The sequence below is a fragment of the Maniola hyperantus genome, chromosome 6, assembly GCF_902806685.2.
Source record: "Maniola hyperantus chromosome 6, iAphHyp1.2, whole genome shotgun sequence".
NCBI classification, from domain to species: domain Eukaryota; kingdom Metazoa; phylum Arthropoda; class Insecta; order Lepidoptera; family Nymphalidae; genus Maniola; species Maniola hyperantus.
The window spans coordinates 12531146-12553553 of NC_048541.1; the positions used below are offsets into that span (position 1 = coordinate 12531146).

At 38.2% G+C, this 22408-nt stretch overlaps 1 protein-coding gene across 1 annotated transcript; it reads left to right on the forward strand.

Annotated features, from left to right (window-relative positions):
- Positions 1–280: 280 nt before the first annotated feature.
- LOC138402213 (ornithine decarboxylase 2-like) lies at positions 281–16960 on the forward strand. The gene is made up of 10 exons (XM_069498970.1): positions 281–406; positions 3618–3807; positions 6561–6678; positions 8403–8534; positions 10238–10358; positions 11254–11427; positions 12143–12274; positions 12915–13016; positions 13648–13874; positions 15263–16960. Exons 2-10 carry the CDS (start codon positions 3621–3623, stop codon positions 15402–15404), a joined length of 1335 nt encoding a protein of 444 aa, XP_069355071.1. The 5' UTR covers positions 281–406; positions 3618–3620; the 3' UTR covers positions 15405–16960.
- Positions 16961–22408: the final 5448 nt, after the last annotated feature.

The following is a 22408-nucleotide window of genomic DNA, read 5'->3' on the forward strand; positions in this document are numbered from 1 at the left end:
GATAGTAGATCCCGCCAAAACATTTCATGTAAATGTTGCTAAGACTCACAAGTTCACTCGCTGGGTCTTAGTCCATAAAATGTGTATGGACGATACTAGATTTTTTAGCCCATCATAAATAAAATGAGGATGAGACTATTTTGTCTATCAATTCAAACATCAGATATAGAGCACTGATACTATTACTACTAACTCTTTGTCAGACACACAATAATCGTTTTATGTTGTTTGATGAGCAGATATTACTTATAGAACTGATATCACAAATGCATTTCATACTAAATAGTTATTTCATCGATGGAACATCTAGTTCATGTTAAATGCTGTTACATATTTTGCTAGCGTAATATTATTATAAGAAGAGATTTGTATTACCACTAGCTAGCAATAGAGACAAAAACAGTAGGTAAGTAAGTCTTTTTTTCCGTTATTTGTTTAGGGGCTTTTATATTTATATACATGCCAGCCCAATTAGTAAGTCTAATTTTCGAATTTTAAAAACAGGTCTCATTATCTTATCACATCCCCGGCTTACTACTGAGCACGGGTCTCCTCTCAGAATGAAAAGGGTTTAGGTAGGCCATTAGCACCTTTGCCAACATTATCGAGAACTTTCATAATATGCAGGTTTCCTCACGATGTTTCCCTTCATCGTTAAACCAAGTCATATTTAATTGCTTAAAACGCACACAACTCTATTTTTTTTTAATTAGAGGATAGAAAATTTAGAGGTGCGTACCTACCCGGAATCGAATCCCGGACTTTATGTACAGGAGGCCGATGTCTTACACTAGGTCTTACCCACTTAAATTCTTAATAATACCAAGTAAGATTATAAATTAGAGCCTGCCTGCTGTGTGTCTATGACCTATGTAGATCTATTTGAAAGCGCGTTACCAAAAATTTTTGAACGGATTTAAAAAAAAAATTCAGCAGTAAGTAAATATAAAGAGAAGGTCTGTCAGGCAAGATTTTGATATTATTGTGAATCCATACTTATCTTATAAATGCGAAAGTGTGTCTGTCGGTCTGTCTGTCTGTCTGTCTGTCTGCTAGCCTTTCACGGCCCATCCGTTCAACCGATTTTGACGAAATTTGGTACAGAGATAGCTTGCTAGCTGCATCCCGAGGAAGGACATAGGCTACTTTTTATCCCGGAAAATTAAACAGTTCCCACGGGATTTTTAAAAGCCGAAATCCACGCGGACGAAGTCGCGGGCATCCTCTAGTTTTTAATATATGAGGTACTTACCTATAGTACGCGACGTAGAAGTAGTATCGGGAAGGGAACGCCCCAAACACCTAACCCGCGCTAAGCCGATCTAGGCGAGCGCGGGGACGTGCGGGTGTGCGGGGTGTCAACCCGCCTCATACCCCGATTGCCATCGCAACCTGTCGCGGACTATACCTATGTTGCTGGGGAGAGTCAATTAAATGGTGCAGTAAGCGCTACATCATTTATTTTCTATCAAAAATAAATAAGAGATTGATTACCAATCAGTGTTTATTTACGACTAGCGACCCTCCCCCTGTTCGCCCGTGCGAAGTGAACTTATTACAATTTTCGTAGGGATCTAATTTTTTGCTTGCGTAGCTTTCTACTAGTGAAAGAATTTTCAAAATCGGTTCAGTAATTCCAGAGATCACCCCCTACAAACAAACATGCAAACTTTATCCTGACCTCCTTAACCTTACCTAAACCTTATCCTGATTGGTAGGTACCTCCAATATCAATTCATAACCGACAGTTTCAAAATCCCATCAGTTTTGGTGGGCAGGTTCCGTACAGCATCAGGATTGAGGAGTTGGAATCCAATTTTTTCTGGTACAATGTCGCAAAGTTTCTCTATCGATTAAAAAAAATACGCAAATCTGTTCAGAAATCTCTGAGATTTCGGTGTGTACATAGGTAGAAAAACACAACTCCTTTTTTGAATGCAATGTCTTAAAAAATTAAATGAGGTAGTTATTTCGAAATTACAGACAGACACTTCAATTTTATTTATTAGTATAGGTTAGTATAGAACTATACAGATTAACAACAAAGAATAAATAATTACTTAAATAATTAAGGGCAATAACAATCAATTAATAAGTATCAATTAATAAATCAGAAATATATTATTTAAGATACATCAGTCATTTTCCAACTGTTGCAATTGCAGCTGTGGTAAAGATATTTGTAAAATTGCACTGTAAGTTTGATAAATCATGCTATTCTGAAACTTTTTTGATGAAATACTTAAAGTAAAAAAATATACCTAAAGATAAGACTATTCGTAGTAACTCACCAAGAGGTAAGTGAGGGTGCAGTCTAAGATGGAAGCGGTACCCCGCTACCTGGAAGGGTTATGGTTTTTATAAAAGCCCTCCTTTTATGAAAATATACTCTTTTGGTTTCTACGCAGCATCGTACCGGGAATGCTAAATCGCTTGGTGGTACGGCTTTGCCTGTATGATGGTAATTAGCCACTGCCGAAGCCCCCACCAAATAAATTGACTACTATGTATAAAGTATTAACTAAGTACGTATAATATAATAATAATCTATACTCTATACTAATAAACAAAATTGAAGTGTCTGTCTGTAATTACGACATAACTACCTCAAATTAAGCTTACCTATAAGGTTATTTGAACTGTAACTCACACGTAAACCGTTACGTTACCGTAACTGTACCTGTACAGTTGAACTGTAACTGTATCACACGTTTTTAAAATTTTTGTCTGTCTGTCTGTCAGTTTGGGCGGGCTAATCTTCGGAACAGCTGAACCTATTTTGACGGGACTTTCACAGGCAAGTAGAAGATTAAGCAAGTAGTAACATAGGCTACTTTTTAACCGAGTTTCAAAGAAGAAGTGTTTTACTACCCATATATGTACACCGAAATCTACGAGAATTCTGAACCGATTTGAGTAATTTTTTTTATCGATAGAGATACTTTGGGACATTGTCCCATAAAAAATTTGGATTCTCTGAATCCAAATTTTTTATGAACTCTTGAATCCTGATGCTGTACGGGACCTGACCACAAAAATTTATAGGATTTAGTAACTGTCGGTTATAAATTGATATTGGAGGTACCTACCAAGTAAAGACTTTTTCAACTCGAGAATCCAACTCCTCAGGCCTGATGCTGTAAGGAATTGCATTCTTAAATCGTGTTGATCCCACGGGATTCTTAAAGCATCATCCATTTAAATGTTTTTACGGGTACTAAGATATCTTGCATCTCGGGGACGGGCTAATGCGGATAGGCTACTTTTTGTCCTGGAAAATCAAAAGTTCCCACGGGTTTTCAAAAATCTAAATCCACATCCAAATCTTTTAGATAATGGGACTTAGTGAAAATATTATGCTTTAAACTACTGTGCCATTTAATTGCGTAAACGGAAACCTTGCTTTTTACAGCAGTCGTATTGTCTGATTGTTAAAAAAACATTTTTATGACACGTTTTAGTAGTCGGTCTGTTATTGGATAATAATTTTATATCATCAAACTATCAATCAACTTTATAACTCATGAATGAGGAAAAAAGCAGTGATAAAAGTGTTTTTTTTCTATAAAAAAGTAAGGATTCCTAAAAAATAGTGTACAACTCATTTTATTTTCAAGAAAATGGACAGTCAACACATGGGTAAGACGAGCGTGAAAGTGTTGGAGAATCTCAAGCCTGGAGATGTCGCGAAAGCCATGATAGAGGAAGGGCGACAGAAGGAGCCCTTTTACATATTCGATATGGATGAGGCATATCGCCGCGTCGAATACTTCAGGAAAATGATGCCCAGGGTTGAAATTTTTTACGGTAAGAACATTCATGTTGCAGTCACTAAATATACAGGGTGTAACGCAACGCTAGCAAAAACGAAGACAGGTACTGATGATCAGAAAATCCTAAATTTTTACGATCTATTGCAAATAAAACATCTTGCTGACGCTAAAAGTCAACAAACGTTCCGTATGTAGGCCACTCGGAGTCAATGCTGCGTCGTAGGCGGGGCATTGACCCGAGTTTTGAACGTTATACATTGCGGGTTTGAAAAATAATAAATCACTAAAACTACAAAACGAGGCAAATGGTTATTGGTATTGGATTGTGTTTGGGTAGTATAACAATAACACTAAGTTTTTGCTTGCGTTCTGGTTACAACCTGTATTTGTCAGTGAAAACATTCCTAATCTCCTATCACTGACTTTGATACAGAGTTGTTGTGAGGTTTATAAAATAAACGACGTGATGCGAGGGTAGTGCGATGCACAACTGCACGTCAGCCTACTGATTCGCTAACTCAGTATCTAAGACTGAAAGAGCTAAATAATCCATTGAGGGTTTTCTCGAAATATTATTGTAAAATCACTCAGCGAAACAGCAATGTTGAACCAACCAATGTCAAATCAGCTCGGTGGCTATCATTCAGTGTTAGACACCCCGCTGGAGATGGACATAGGCTTCGCCGAAAAATCAAAGAGTTCTCATGGAATTTAAAAAAAAAATATTAGTCAACACGGACAAAATTGCGGGAATCATCTAGTCTAGTACATGACAATTATTATGCGCAAACAATGTTATAAGGCGCACATTTGATTACTTTACTATAATATTTTATTTACTTAAAAGAGTAAGTGTGCACGCGTGTGTATTATTTGTATGATAAGGAAATATATAAAACGCTCCATACCTTAGTACGCAGTACGCACTATGCAGCATCGGCGGCAGTGTAAACTATTAACGCCTAGTTATACATTTCCACTGTCTACTAATCTACTACAACTAATTCTAAAGAATCGCTGTAGTGCGCTCCAAATAAACGTGATTTGGTTCGCACTTGAATATTTGGTATCCAATTAAACTTAATGAAATTATGTAGATACGTTCCTGTAACTAATATCTGTGTCTGTGATTTATCAGATTTTCGTTACAAAATATTTGATTTCAAAATTACACAAGCTCAAGGATTTACATACAAATCTTAAGACCCCTGTTTCATTATGGATATTTTTACGGAAACGTGGCAAACTACAGATGCAGTACGTGCCCAAAAGTGATGAACATCGATCTTTAGAAGGAGACAGCAGATTTGTAGAGCACTGTCTCGGTCGTTGAAACCGACAAAGCGTCATATGGGTATGAGTGACAGAGACAACGCTCTACAAAGATGAAATATCATTCTAAAGGCCGATGTTCATCACTTTCGGCCGCGTACTGTACAAATATTAGTTCTTCAGAACGTGTCACTTCATAGTCGCTGATCGTTCCTCCCTGTGTTAGGGACAATACCCAGACGAACTTTCAGCTTTTATAAAATAACGAAGGTATGGTACGCGCTGGCTCTCTCTCTATAACCCAATTAACTACTAGTTCAATGCACTCTCACACGTTTTCTTATCAAAGATAATTGAATACTATCGAATACTGAATCTCTATTTGTTTTACTCTTGTATTAAGTATGATAATAATCTGAAACATATCAATCAAAGGCGCCCTTTAATTTGAACAAAAAATCCAATATTCGGAAAGGTCTCTATGAACAAGACGTTAAAGACGCAATAATAGACGCATTACTGTAATCTCACCTGGTGGTAAGTGATGATGCAGTCTAAAATGCATGCGAGCTAACTTGAAAGGTGTAGGTATGGCAGTTTTATTGAACCCATATCCTTTATTAGTTTCTACACGGCATCGTAACGGAACGCTAAATCGCTTGGCAGCAAGGCTTTGATGGTAGGGTGGTTGGTAACTAGCCACAGCCGTAGCCTCCCACCAGACCAGACTACAGACAATTTAGAATTCATAAATTCCCAAATTATTCTTGCCGGGAACCAAACCTGGGACCTCCCACTTATAAGACCACAGCGCTTACCTCTGCGCCAGGGAGGTCATCGTTGTTGAATAAAGTTGAAGCTATTTAAAACACGTTTGATTTTATTACTAAAGAAGATAGGTATTAATACTCGATAAAATAGCTAACGAGGTCTTTGGAATACCACCTAGTATGCTCCTGGTATTTTATCAGCGTTTTAGATGGCGCGAATGATAAAGAGACCCTGATAATTAGATCAAAATGTAGTATTTAGTGTATAGTAGATCGAACGAAAATAATTTTTCAAAAAAATATTTGTGTATGTATTAATAAAATACAAGGAATTATTAGGAACTAGCTGATGCCCGCGGCTTCACCCGCATCTATTAAGGTTATTAAAAATCACGTTAAAAATAAGCGTGGCTTTAAACTAGCAAGCATGTGGAATCTAGTGGTAGAATCATGCAAACCAGGACAGCATCGTACGACATGTAATAGTGACGCTGTGAGTGTATTTTGCCGGACAGCTCATGAAGTTTCAGCGAAAAGATCAAGAAAAAGGGTAGTTCGCTACTGCCAATGACAGTTCGAGCTTCATCTCTCGCAGCACTGCAGTCCCGTCGTGACTGTGGTCGTGACCACGACCCATGCATTTGGGTCAAAAAATCGACAAATAAAACCCATCAAACTAATCGTGGTATGTACCCGTTATGTACATTAAAATAATAAATAATAATTGAATTTTTTATGATTACAGCTATGAAATCCAATGACAGTGATAAAATGATAAAACTGGCAGCTGCACTAGGGCTCGGCTTCGACTGCGCCTCCCCGGGGGAGATTTGTAAAATACTGAAGCTTGGTGTATCGCCTCAGTAAGTCATTTTTACTTTCATACATTACTTACATGAAATTATTTGCTGTTTTTATCTCCTTATAAGTTTAATCTATGTTGTGATGATATTAGGTAGGAGGTAGGTATATGCATTACGAAATTGGTACAAACATTAAGTACCTATACGTCTGCGACGGTCGAGATGGCAATGGAGGTATGAGACAGGAGGACGCCCTGCACACCCGCACGTCACCCGCACTCGCCCGCATCAGGTGAGCGCGGGCGCTGTGCGGGTGTGCGAGGCGTTCCCTCCCCGATTGGCATCTCGACCTGTCGAGTACTATATTACTTGTGTGAAAAAAACAGTTTGAAATGAAATGAAATGAAAATTTATTTATGACAGCCTTATCTAATTACTATATAAATCATGACCGCGTGGAATGGTGCCAAGAATACTGGCTGCATTTCCGCGCTGGACAGCCAGGCTGATCCGCTGCGCAAAAAATGAGCCAGCCCTTCTGTCACCAGTTGAGGCTATTAATCGCGGTGAAATGTCTTATGACAACAATGTCGGTTTACAGTTTAGTGTCTTGGAAACTAAATCAGAATAAATACTTCATAACAAGTGATATTTAATTGCGTGGTATTATATTAATCATAATAATATTATGATTTTTATCTTAGCTAGGCAGTAAGATATTATTATCTTACCTTGGTGCTTAGAACAAAAATATCATGACACATTGATAAAAATTTAGGCTTGGTAATCTTATCTATTACGGATATGTACACTCAGGCCGAATCGAGATGCACCGAATTTAGCCGTTTTGAATTGAATAACAAGGTACGCGTATACTAAGAATAATATGATAATAATTCGATTCGACTCAACTGGTAAAGCTTTTTGGTAATAGACACAATTTCATAGTGAATAATTATAAAATGATATAAATAAATACAATTAAGCCAATCATTTTGGCGATAATGGACGATATAGGCCTTTTTATATTTTTCTATGAGTTAAAAGATAAGAAAAAATTAAATTAAGATTTTATAACAGCAATAACAATTATACTTACATAACAAGAAATTATAATAACAACAAATTCGATATTTGCTATTCTAGCACCTTTGGGTCCCAACGTCTATCTGGTTTTCGCTATGTGGCCTGCCCATTGCCACTTCTGCTTCGCAACCCATCAAGCTATGTCGCTTACTTTGGTTCTCCTACGGATCTTCTCATTTCTGATTTGATCACGTAGATTTCGTTGATCTCAAAGCATATCTCTCTCCATCTCCCGCTGAGTGTCTATGGGCTTTCTTATGAGGCCTATAATAAGAGGGCATTTCTCGGATGAGTTTGCTAGTTGATCTCCCTGGCGCAGTGGTAAACGCTGTTGTCTTATTAGTGGGAGGTCCCGGGTTCGATTCCCCGCAGGGGTTTGGAATTTTATAATTTCTAAATTTCTGGTCTGGTCTGGTGGGAGGCTTCGGCCGTGGCTAGTTACCACGCTCCTAAAACCGTGCCGCCAAGCGATTTAGCGTTCCGGTATGCCGTGTAGAAACCAAAGCGGTGTGGGTTTAATAAAACTGCCATACCCCTTGCAGGTTAGTCCGCTAACCGCTTCCATCATAGACTACATCATCACTTACCGCCAGGTGAGATTGCAATCAAGGACTAACTTGTATCACACTTAAAGCTTCGTTTCTGACGAGCTATACATAACGTATTACAAGTATAAGTACTTAGTAAATGTTTTACAGGAGTATAATATTCGCCGCTCCATGTAAAACCCCAGATTGGATGATGTACGCGCGTCAGTCCGGCGTTCGACATACAACATTCGACTCTTCATATGAACTGAAGAAAATCAAACAATACTGGCCTGATGTCGGGTAAGGGACAATCTTTATATTATTTCCCTTCCTGTGGGGTGATTTGCTAACTAAGTGATCATCACTAAATAAAAGCCATCATTACAAAATTCATTTCATCATTGAAATAAAAAAAATAGCATTTTGGCAACGTAGAGGTTTTTGATATCGTTTCCCTTATATGTTTATCGGTCCATAAATAGGTCCCTTTTGGATTTTTAATGTTGATATATTGTTATTGTAGAAACTGTGTGGTTATATTCTCAAAATATACCTAATTACTCTGTCCAAAGCCGTGATGGCGTTTCTTTTTTTTGTATTATTGTATAAGTTAATAGTTACGTCGTCTGCCTCCTATTCGGAAGGTCAGGGTCCATCCCGGAGCTATGTGCGTTGTAAGAAATTAAATATCACTCGCTATGCCTGAGAGTTCTCCATAATGTTCTTAAAGGTATATGAAGTCTGCGCCGGCTATGGGTTGATCATGATGACTCTGTCCATTCTAAGATAGCAAAATAGCCCATAGGTACCTAAGGTTTAAACTGGGTTCGATTCAGTTACGTTTTACAGCAAAACCCATTATTTCTAATATCCAGACTACTATCTCATATAGCAATAAATCAGAGCCTTCAGCATTAGAGCCCATATGCCACATAATCTACCTTATTGACATCTTTATTACCACTTAGATAGCACGCCAGTACTATTTACCCGACCTAATAACAATGTAATAGATATATGCCCGTGCTTGTGTGCTTAGATTTTCTATGTACATTTTCTCTAATCTACGTATAAGTCCCGCAAATGGCCATTGCGCTGGAACAATGTATCATTAACATCGAAATGGCGTCATTTTGACGTCAGCCGACATAAAAATATACCATCAGCTCGAAACTTCAGTCCTAATGCTGACGTCACTAAAATGGCGGCCACGCGCATTAGCACTTTGCGGGGCTTATTACTACAAGCATGACAAGCTATCGCATACAGACGCTCGAGCATGTTTTCACAAAATGGTCACAAAAACAGACATACCAAGATTGTATAGAACCACTTGTAAGTATTTTATAATAGGACATAAACCGTAGTAATAATACGTTTACATCTAAGGCTGCCTGTCCATTGGTGCGGAGTTAGGTAGCGGAGCGGAGCGAGAAATTTATGCGGAGCGGAGAAGGAATGTATCTGTCCTTAGACGCGGAGCTAGGTAGCGGGGCGGATCGAAAAAGTAATGCGGAGCGGAGTTGCGGAGTGTGTTTTATGTTTTTCCATATGCGGAGTTAGCCCCGTTCTGCTTCCATGCTCTTCTTCTCCGCTCTGCTTCCCCGCTCCGCATCTCCACTCCGCTTCTCCGCTCCGCTTCCCCGCTCCGCTTCCCCTCTCCGCTTCCCCGCTCCACTTCCCCGCTCCGCTTCCCCGCTCCGCTTCTCCGCTCCGCTTCCCCGCTCCGCTTCCCCGCTCCGCTTCCCCGCTCCGCTTCCTTGTTCCGCATCACCACTCCGCTTCCCCGCTCCACGTTAAAATTTATGATTTTGTAACTAGTCCGCAAATCCTAGTCCACTTAAGCGAGGCAGGAGTTTTATGCAATTCCATTGATTAATTTTTGCACAGCTCCGCTCCGCTCCTGTCTTCTCCGCACCAGTGGTCCTCATATTTATACAAAAGTTCATCATAAAATCAACATGCAGATGATGTAAATGTAATAAAAATGGAAATTTTTTCAGACTATTAATCCGTATCAAAGTTGACAGCGACAGTATTTATAAACTAGGAGACAAATTCGGATGTGACTTCGAAACAGAGGCTACCGATTTGCTTGACGAAGCGGCTTCACTTGGCTTGAAGGTAAATACTGTATAGTTCTTGCATTTCACGAGTGTGAATGGCTCATGGTTGTGTGTAAGTCGTATCGGTATAAGAAAAGTACACTAAATGTGTGCGTTTGCGAGCGCTTGCTCGCGACTGATTGGTCCGACATGCACGCACACTTACGCAATGTCCGTGTATACGACGTAACCACAAGTAAAGTCCACTCGCGTTCGTGAATTGCAAGAACTGTAACTGAAAACTAAGTATGTTTCGCTTTTTGTACAAGGCCTTTTCAACAACCAACATCAAATTAAAAAATAAATGCTTTTTGAAAGTTGAAATACTTAATCGTACCAGATTATTTTTTAAGGTCAAATATAGAGAGACCGCCCACTTAAGCAAAGCGAAGCGGCGACGTGCTCAGCAAATATTTGAGAGATGACGTAATAATTTTCCTTTCTTTAGTGGGCAGGCAGCCTTAGCCCTTAGTACCTATAAATACGCAATTTGAAGCGAGGAAATCCCTCGCTTTCAACTCCAAGCTAAGCAAGAAATGGTACTTAATATTGCTTAGCAACAAAGCTGATTATGTAGGCATTGTTTGTTGGTATATGGTACTAACTACCGAAAACAATCAGTACCCTTATTATAAATGCGAAAGTGTATTTGTTTGTTTGTTGGTTTGTTGGTTTGCCCTTCAATCACGTCGCAACGGTCGCAACTGTGCAACGGATTGATGTGATTTTTTGCATGGGTATAGTTGAAGACATGGAGAGTGACATAGGCTACTTTTTAACTCGGAAAATCAAAGAGTCCCCACGTGATTTAAAAAAATCTAAATCCACGCGTACGAAGTCGCGGGCGTCAGCTAGTCATTAAGGATATCAATTAATTTAATTTAACAATACCAAATTACTTAATCATTTTATAGGTGGTTGGCGTAGCGTTCCACGTAGGCAGCAGTTGTTCTTCAGCTCATAGTCACGTAGAGGGGCTACAAAACGCGAAGGCACTTTTTGACTACGAGGTTCGCACGGGCAGAGGGATGAACATCGTTGATATCGGTGGAGGGTTTCTGAGCGACCGGACTGATAGAATCGATCAGGTATTATTTATTTATTTTATATATAATTAGAACGGCAGTGCCACTTACACTAACTAGATGATTAATAATAAATTTAAATACAAATAAAGGTACAAGAAAAAAGACATTAAATACAAAACGATAAAAGATCAAAGGATTTTGAATATGTACGTGACTTAGGTATGTGACTGTATGTTCACCTGGTGGTAATGTTAGAGCCTCAATAGCTCATCAGGTAACGGAGTGGACTGAAAACCGAAAGTTGGACGGTTCAAACCCCGCTCATTGCACTTTTGTCGTACCTACTCCTAGCACAAACTTGACGCTTAGTTAGAAGGAAGAGGAGGAGAGGAGGTTTCCTTTTTAAAGGAAACATTAAAAAATAATGTTATTTCTTGTACGATGGTACGGAACCATACGTGTGCGAGTCCGATTTGTATTTGACCATTTTTTTAAAGCCCAATAGTGGTTTTAGGCCTACGATTATCTTATCTTATTTTTATTATCTAAAAGCAAAAAGTTAGAAGTAGTTTCTTATTTTACTACTTTCTATGCCACTGTTTGACCGGAATAAAATTCTCGTCAACCTCTAGCTTAATCCGAATTTTATGTCGGCGACAAATATATTATTTAGGTGATAAAAGAATTCTTTCCCGCGATATTTATCAAACGTAACGCATGTAAGTACCTGCTTTTGAACTAAGTTTGTCGTAATAATTGGAACCGTTATCAACAGGTATCCAAACTAATAAATACGACTTTGGAAGATCTGTTCCCGGAGCGGAGCATACAAATAATAGCGGAGCCGGGGAGGTATCTGTGCGATACCTCGTGCAATCTGTACTGCAACATCAACAATATTCGACGGGTAATTTATTATTTTTTGTTATTGCTTACGTCTTCTCTGTATGCTGCTCCTGATAAAAATAATATTAATAATGAATAAGAAATCGAACGTGCTCACGTAGAAAATTTACTACATGGGCGCTTGAATGTCCACACCATTTATCTAGAATCGAAAACGTGGACGAAAAACCTTTCGTGCGAGTTCATTCATTGTTAGGTATATAATAATATATTATGCTGAATCCACGTCCGACCATTGCATCGGAGATCAATTTTTTGTCGGCAAAAATTAAAACACACCTACAGATTGCAATATTGAAACGCAATAAAAAGTCGGTCAAAATCCATACTAATCCATACTAATATTATAAATGCGAAAGTGTGTCTGTCTGTCTGTCTGCTAGCTTTTAACGGCCCAACAGTTCAACTGATTTTGATGAAATTCAGTACAGAGTTAGTTTAGATCCCGGGGACCGGAAAATCAAAGAGTTCCCACGGGGTTTTTAAAAACCTAATTACACGCGGACGAAGTCGCGGGCATCAGCTAGTATCTATTATAAAAGTCAGCAGTCCGATTATGGGACCTACAGAAAGTCTGACATAGTCGGAGCGCCTTAAAATTCTCAACAGCCTGATCAACAATAAACACTTTAATTTTCCAGGTCACACGTGGTGGTGAAAAAGTAAACATGATATACATGAACGATGGATTATATGGATGTTTAAGATTTAATGATCCTCCGCAAACGGTTAAAAGATTTGGGGTAAGACACCAATTTCCAAGTTTATACTTATTTCTTTCGACGACAAGTTAAGTATCGCTTGACTGCAATTTCACCTGATCGTAATGACAGGTTGCGGTATGGAGGTTTATTAAAGCTCTAATTGGTTTGTACATGACAACGGCTTCGCGATAGATATTTTTGTAACATGCACATGGTCAATGCCTTCCACTAGACCAGGACTGAGACAGTTTAATTTTTTTTTTAAATTATGTATGCCGAATGTAGCCCGAAACGTTGAGCGGACCAGGTAAAGGAATAATGACTTTACCATGGTATCTACTGTGCTTATCAATCGCCGGAAAACCAGCTGCGTTAGAAGAAGACCATGAAAAGGGTCAATAGGAGCCACGATGTTTAGTAATAAAAGAGTGACATGAGGAGGAAGATACAGGCTTGCGCTTGACTGGAATCACACTCAATAGTATGATGCATGGTGATGATGATGCAGCTTAAGCTAAATTTTATTTGAAGGTACCAATATTGTAACTGGCGGGGAAAATGGAAGCTGGAAGGTTGTTCCATATTTTAACAGCGCGAATGATCGTATTTGGGCATTTATAGTCCAAATACCAGCCTAAAATAAGTCAGAAATTCTGTATTCTTTTTGTAGATACATGAAGGTGTAATAAATGAGAAGCTAGAGAAAACAATCTTGTGGGGTCCCAGCTGCGACTCTACGGATCGAGTTATGGAAAATATGGATGTTATGTTGCCAGCGTGCACTCCTCTGGATTGGTTGATATTTATTCCACAAGGGGCTTACACCTTTGGATTCGCTAGTCCATTCTCATGCTTGCCAAAACCTCAGATGCGATCAGTTGTATCACAACAATTGTGGTGAGTACTGAAAAGTTGTGTACTTATAAGAACAAATTCCGTTATGCATACATCCCACAGCTGACCTTGAGGGGCAGTTAGGACAGTATATAGTTGACTGTCCATTTTGATGTATTCCTAATTCTGTGTTCTTTACCGTTTTATGTGAATTTTAAACTTAAGCTACAGGATCGAGGCCTACTATTACATAGTTGGTAGTATATGCAGAAGAATGTTAGACAAAAAGGCCGCTCGCGGCTTTTCCGCATATTTACATCTATGTGTAAAAGGAATAGTTGACTGACTGACTGACTGATCTTCAACCCGATCCATCCAATAGTTTGAGCTGGACGGATCGAGTTGAAATTTTGCATGCAAATAGCTATTATAACGTAGACGTCCCCTAAGATTATTTTTTTATAATTCAACCCCTAAAGGGATAAAATAGGAGAAATTTGTGTACTCCACGCCGACGAAGTCGCGGGGATAAGCTAGTGATATATTATATTCGGTTAAGAGGAGTTTAGGTGTATGATAAATCTTCTCTATAATATAAGAATCGCTAAATGTGTTGCTCATCGCAAATCTCGAGAACAGCTAAACAGATTTCGCTAATTCTTTTTTTATAATATTCCTTGAAGTACAGGGATGGTTCTTACGGAGAGAAAAATTTAATTCAACCTCCCCCTTAATTTTCTAAACTCCACCCGAGCGAAGCCGGGGCGTGTTAGCTAGTTGGTTATATGAATTAGTTTAACGCGCTAGGGAAACTTTTCTTAAGAGGGGACTCTAGTGGGCCTTTCTCCATACAAACGTATTCTGCTGATTTCTTCTGGCTAATGCCTCCAGAGCAATGGTTTGAGGAATGATACGAAGATGCGCGCTCAAAGCCGAACGGAACTCGAATAAGGTCGGATGACTTTGCCAATCGGGCGAGACGAATGAAAGCTGTACACAATTATTATAGAAGTTACATCGTATCAGTTTTGTTGTAAAATAAGGCCTACTTGCACGAGGAAACTTAAACTGATTGAGTTAAAAAAATTACTGCTTTAGCTTTTTGGCAACCACATTATGCTCTGGTTAAAAAGTGACAGCATTGCAACACGTAGCTAAGGACCGAATTTTCAGTCCTCAAATAGCTTTTACCCGAAGAATAAGAGATATATAGAGAAAATAATAAGAGATTTTGACAGATTTTGTGCAGGAAATCTGTCAAAACGACAAATTTATTCGTCGTAATAAATCAGCCGTAAATCAGTTTAACTGTTCTTGTGCAAGTGGGCCTAAGTTTCTCTTAAAAACTCGACGAGCAAGCTTTATCTAGAACGTAGCAGCAATAATGCTGGTTCGTATTTGCTTGAACAAACTTAAACATATCGTTGCTTTATAATAATGATTTGTTTCAGGGACAAATTGAAAGACAGCAAAGTATTCAGTCCGGAGGATTTTGAACAAAATCCAGACATATCAACACCACTTTCATCGTCCTTACCTCCATTGATCAAAAAGTCATCCTTTGTAAAGTCAAATACTTTAAAAAGTAACTAAATTAAGTATTAAACCTCATCGACTCCAACACTGCGAGACTTAGGCGAGTTTTATGCTAGATATTTTTGTCATTTACGTTATGCTCTTGCCAAAAAGTGACAGCATTACAAAATTTATCCTAAACTCTATCCACGGAGAGAAGTTAGTAAAAGGCTCTCTTTCTAACGTTCTTTCAAAAAAGTCAGTGGGCGTTATCCATTTTGAGTAACCAACCAATTACAAACGAACCTTTTTTCAGTACTACTCTATTAGAGAATCTATGTTTTCAAAAAACATTCAAAATTCAATTCGTAAACATGGGTTCGTTTGTGATTGGTTGTTCACTCAACGCTCTCTGACTTTTTTGTTTTTTGTCGTTGTATGGGATAACGTAACACTGACTTCTACTAACTTCTCTCCGTGGATAAAGTATACATAAGTTTAACTGTCTTGAATGCAAATGGACCTTGGTGTCCAAAAAAGCATTTCAGGTACAAATTCTCGCGGTGTTGATATCCATTGGATGTATAATAATATACTATACGTTAATAAGCTGCCTATATTCATAAATAGGCACAATAATAAGATGTTTTTTTTTTTGGAAACGATAAAATAACCCGCTTGTTGAAAAATTGCGTAATTTCATAGAATAGTATTTTGAATGCAAATGGACCTTAATACCCAAAAAGCATTACAGGTACAAATTCTCGCGGTGTTGATCGTGTTGATATCCATTGGATGTATAATAATATAATATACGTTAATAAGATGCCTATTCATAAATAGGCACAATAATAAAATGCATTTTTTTGTTTTGAAACGATAAAATAACCCGCTGGTTGAAAAATTGCATAATTTCATAGAAGACGCCAGAAAACTAAGTTGACCCGAGTTATTTAAACTTTACTCAACTTGAAGCTTACATTACACTCTCAAAGGAATTTCTTTACAAATTCTGTTTTAACTTGGCTTTGACATTCCCCTTTTTACAACTTTAATAAATAAATAAAGCTGTGGTAGCCTAGTGGTTAGGACGTCCGCCTTCCAATCGGAGGTCGATCCCGGGCACGCACCTCTAACTTTTCGGAGTTATGTGCGTTTTTAAGTAATTAAAATATCACTTGCTTTAACGGTGAAGGAAAACATCGTGAGGAAATCTGCATGCCTGAGAGTTCTCCATAATGTTCTCAAAGGTGGCCAAAACCCTTCTCACTTTGAGAGGAGACACGTGCTCTGTAGTGAGCCGGCGATGGGTTGATCACGATGAATAAATAAACTATCCTTCGTCTCATGTTTGTCTTTATTTCATAAATTTAATTAATATTTACGCATAGTACTTTGGAATAAAAATTTAAAAACATTTTTCCAAAGTTTGCTTGGCTAAAAATATTTAAGTGTTCAGTACAGACTGAGGCGACACGATGCGTTTCCAGTGCGTTGCGGCGCAGCACCGCTGTTGATTTGAGTATTGGATGCCAGACGGGCACTGCGTTGTAGAAGGCAAAGCATGCAACACACCACCCCTCCCCGCCTCGTCTCTCTGGTCCCAAGTCTGTTGCACGTGCGGTGCGGCGCCGCACGACGTCGTACCGCATAGTGTGGCATGGTGCAGTGATTTCTATGGAGGACAAGTTGATGTCGGCGACTTCGTTCGCGTGAATTTAGATTTTTAAAATTCCCGTGGGAACTCATTGATTTTCCGGGACTAGCCTATGTCACTCTCCAGGCCTTTAACTATACCCATGCAAAAAATCACGTCGATCCGTTACTCCGTTGCAACGTGATTGAAGGACAAACCAATAAACCAACACTTTGGCATTTATAATAATCTATGTAGGACGACGCAGCGGCACCGCTCAGGCGCCGCACCGCCAACGCAACGCATCGTGTGGGCTCTCATAGATAACATTGCATTGGTCACTCTGGACCGCACACAGCTCAGCAGCACAGCAGCGTTAACTCAGGAACGCTTCGTGATCTGTCTTCGCGGCTTACAAATAAATTTGTATTCGAGGGAGCATATTTTTACTCAAAAGGAAATTCACTTTGAAGATATTTCAGGTCGTTTATGCGCGCGGCTTTCGTTAGAATGGTTTCGGCTTGAAAAGAGTTTATACTATAACAGAAGCGATAAAGTAAAACGCCCTGTTCGAAAATCTGTCACAAAAGAGCTTTCCCGTGTACCACGATTTTTACAATGCTCTTTAATATACCTTTAGGTGTTTTATTACGTAGCCTTGTGTTAGTATGTGGTAAAAATATATCTAACCTTAGCTACATTCGTAACTACCAACAAGCCGGCAACGCATTGGTGGTTCCTCTGGTAGTGCAAATGTTCATGGGCGGCGGTAATCACTTAACATGGTGACCCGCTTGCTCGTTTGCTCGCCATTTATACTTATTAAAAAAAATTGTTTATTTCCATGAAAACATTGTTGACATTATTTTCTGTTTTTTTGCTGATTGGTGTGAAGAGGATTTTAGGCTTATTTCGTGGTTTAACATGTGGTTTAATGACTGACGTATTAGAATGTAAATAACGGTACATATACCTATCGATTAACACGATGATTTTGGATTATCGATATTTCGACCGAGTTGCATGAGTCGTGGTCACATTATAATAAATCGAGAATAATTGATTTAATCAAACCACGAGTAGATCAACCACTTCTTTTTGAACGTTGGTTTACACTTTAAATGAACTTTAACTCACATTTTTGTAATTTAAATGCACTTAGCCAGCGTGGTGGGTAATCCACCACGTCGTCTCATTCTGAGAGGAGACCGTGCCAACGATGGATTGATCATGTTGGTGATGATATTTTGCAAAGATTACAAGAATTGTGGTTGAACCATGCTATTTATCGTAAAATTCATTCATTTCCATCTAAATTCAGACCAACTCCGCCAAAAGGCAACACTTTGAATTTCAAAAGCGTATACGCTTTTCAGCATTAGCACAAATTTGACAACCAAATGACCAAAGAGAGCTCTCCGATGAACCTTGTAAAACAGCTGACGGGTTCGCGAATTCACACCATAAGATACCCTTTTGGTTTATACACGCTAATATTTTTAGAATGGGAATATCCATTGCAATTTTTGTTTGCTACGAAAAAGTTCTTGTTGCTAGTTAAACAGTAATGTAAGACAAATATTTTACTTAAGGCGAATTTTCATCGGTATTACAAAGGCGGGCGACGTAGAGATAGAGGCCGATACGTTTTTAGCCAGTAGAGTTGTGTCGTGGGGAACGAAATCACGTTTTTACGGTGATCTCTGTCAGGAGGTCCTGTCGTCGATGTTATGTATGAACTAGCTCACTTGTGAACTGCATTGTCTTGTTTTTATTTTGTACGCTATAAAGGTGAGAGTCGCATGGCTTTGTTGTTATAAAGTTGGACAGTTTTATGTGAAAACTATATGGAAAACTGTAACAGCTGTGTTTCTAGCTTGGATGTAAACTACTAACGAGTTTTTCGGTTGAACAGGTGTGTATATAGAATTCGAAATATTACAAAATAGTATAAAAGTTAATTGGTACTTGTTTTTTATGTGTTAAGTTAATCTGTATACAAAAAGTATTAGGCATTGTAATAGTAGGATGGATTAATACGCTAGGAATTTTTGGAGAAACTTTTAAAATAGGACTCTGAAATTTTATTATAATATTTAGAAGAAACTGTGTCTTTTTATTGCACTAATAAATATATTTTTAAGAAACAATATTTTTTATAGTTACGTCATTTTGAAATCTATTAAAAACTTTAAAAAGAACAACGAAACATTAGGTACCAAATACTTGCAATATTATTTAGTTTTATCTAAATTAAAATCAACAAGATTTTTTGAAAGTTCAATGTCATTCGCCTTAAACCTAATCTTAATACAAAAAATACTTCTCGTGTCTACAATAGCCGACGACCTTGCTATAAATAGTGCAAGAGCTTAATGTATATTTGTCCACACCTAAGGGACATCCTCTAAATATAGTGAAAATTTTGAAACTCACTCGCCATATTTGCTCTATATGTCAACTGTCATGTCAAAAATACCATTTTAGTCCTTAATTAGGATGAACTGTACTTTTGACATGACAGCTGTCATGCAAACACTGATAACAACATTTATCAGACACAGAGCAAATATGGCTAGTGAGTTCTTATTTTTTTACATACAGTTCTTGCAATTCACGAAGGCGAGTAGACTTGGGCATTGCGTAAGTGTGCGTGCATGTCGGACCAATCAGTCGCGAGCAAGCGCTCGCAAACGCACACATTTAGCGTACCTTACTTATACCAATACGACTGAGCCACTCGCCTTCGTGAATTGCAAGAACTGTACCAGTAAATTTGCTTTTTTAACAGTAATAAAATAAGTCATTCCAACGGTGTTTTATTAATTATTCTATATAATATTATATTCTATGTTTCAAGAAATTAATAAATTTTAAATAAGTAATTCAAAGACAATTTTGGCACTTATATCTAAAGACTAACGACCGACCTTGTACTGTACCTATGATTTCTCGTTTTTTAGGTTTCCGTAACTCAAAAGGAAAAAAGGAACCCTTACAGGATCACTTTGTTGTCTATCTGTCTGTCCGTCTATCGGTCTGCCGTGTCATAGAAATTGCAAACTTATTTTTTTAATCCTCCGATATGAGAATAACAACTATCGGCTGATCAAAGATTATAATCCGCGGGAGCATTTACATTTTACACGCCTTTACTACTCACAGATTTTGGATTCTAGATCATTTTTTTATTTTTATTTATTGGGTTTACTTACGGCTACTTACACTACCTAATACATTAAAAATAATACTTATGCAAAAAATATTACTGGCTAAGGGCCGGTTGTTTCAAACCATTGGTCTTCGTAAGATACGTTCGTTAAAATTTAACAGACGTAGACGAATTTTAACATTTGTTAATTTAAGAGCGTTGCTTCATTGCACAAAAAACGGTTCGTCATTGTTATTCTGTTTACGAAACTAACCCTTAAAATTAACTTACTTTTCCGTAACCTTTTTTATTTTATTTTATATTAAATTATATAGTTATTGATATTGCTACTTCGCATTTTAAACACTTTTTCTTTTTTTTTAATTCTCTTTCATCTTCAAAAAAACTACCATTAAAAGCATTGAATTCAATTGATTCCATTATAATTTGTAAATAAAATATTCCGTTTGTAAGAAGTATGAAGTTATGAACTGATTTGACGATTACCAATGGTGTCAGCACTGGTTAACGTAAACGTAACTTTTTAACGAACGTTAGCGCTAATAGTTGCTGAATCAACGCTTTTTCTTTTCTTACGTTCGTTAGCGCCATATTTAAAGGTTACGTGTCCGTCAAAATTTGTTGAAACAACCGGCCCTAAATGTAGTAGTAAACAAGTAAACACAACATTTAGCTTAAAAATTGGTTAGCTACAAAAAATACTATTAGGTACAATAATAAATCGAGGGCAAATACAAAAAGACACATAGTGAAGTGTATCTTCCGTAAAAAGAAAAAATTCCCCCAACTAGATTTAAGAACTAGAAGATTCTTGAACTATGTTACGTCATCGTGGATTGTGAATCATGTTCAATGAGGCGAAGTGAAGCCATAGAAAAAGTTCAAGCGTTATTGGTGGGAGTATGTAAACAAATACCTACCTACTTCATTAAACTTCGTTTACGCCAAGGCAACATAGTGTGACATTCCAGCATGCCAAGGGCCGCATGGTACAATAATTTAAAATGTAGCAAGAATCAGTGGTGACTATCATGCCGAAATATTCCAATACTCTAAGCATGATCACCCATCAACTTATAGGTACTGATTTGGGTCGACGAATTTTAAGACATTCCAGTAAGTGAACCTCAGAACTAGTAGTAAAGACGTCTACCTTCTATTCGGGAGGTCAGGGATTCGATTCCAAGCACGCAACTGTAAGTTTTTTTTTTAATCAGGTACAAGTTAGCCCTTGACTGCAATCTCACCTGATGGTAAGTCATGATGCAGTCTAAGATGATAGTGGGCTACCCTGGAAGGGGTATGGCAGTTTTTATTAAACCCATACCCCTTTTGTTTCTACACGGCATCGTACCGGAACGCTAAATCGCTTGGCGGCACGGCTTTGCCGGTAGGGTGGTAACTAGCCACGGCCGAATGCTCCCACCAGACCAGACCAGAAATTTAGAAATTATAAAATTCCAAACCCCTGCCAGGAATCGAACCCAGGACCTTCCACTAATAAGACCACAGCGCTCACCACTGCGCCAGGGAGGTCGTCGAAGGGAGTTTTCAACATCACTTTGCTTTAATGGTGAAGGAAAACATTGCGAGGAATGCCTGAGACTCAGGTATCTATAATGTTTTCAAAGGTGTGTGATGTCTGCCAATTCGCACTTTTGGTAAGCGACACGGACTATCCTTCTTATGATTTATAAAAACATAAATAAATAAATAATAAATAAGCCTTTATTATTCTGAGGGTTCACAATTTACAATTTGTTAATTTAAACAATTACATATTATTAATCTAGTAAGTATATAAATAGCAAGTTGCGTCTTCGGTAGCCGTTTTAACGCCTCAGTGTCTTCTGACATAGGCCTCCTCCATTCCCTTCCAAATTGTTCTATCTCTGGCTTTTCTCTGCCATGTAGCCCCTGCTACAGACTTAAAATGTCATCTGCCCATCTGAGATGTTGCCGTCCCCTTTTACGTTTACCATCCCTTGGGTACCAATCTGTTATATCATCGGTCCACTTTTGTGTTTTGCTTCTTACCATGTGACCGGCCCATCTCCATTTTTGTTCTCTCATTATAAAAACATACTTATCAAAAATTGCGGAATCGGCACGATTCGAACCTACGTCTTCTGGGATCGCACCCGACGCTACGAGAGGCAGTTGCTTCAGTACTGAGTGAACATTACATACACAGATACATATTCCGTCACATGGTAGCAAGCAAACTATGGCTTAGCGTGGGTTCAAATCCTGCCGTTTCCGCAATTTTTGATA

Coding starts and splice junctions, on each gene's coding strand:
- LOC138402213 (XM_069498970.1), top strand. CDS start 3,621: ATGGACAGTCAACACATGGGTAAGACGAGCGTGAAAGTGTTGGAGAAT. Junction 8,535..10,237: donor CAATACTGGCCTGATGTCGG/GTAAGGGACAAT, acceptor AAATTTTTTCAG/ACTATTAATCCGTATCAAAG. Junction 13,017..13,647: donor AAACGGTTAAAAGATTTGGG/GTAAGACACCAA, acceptor TTCTTTTTGTAG/ATACATGAAGGTGTAATAAA.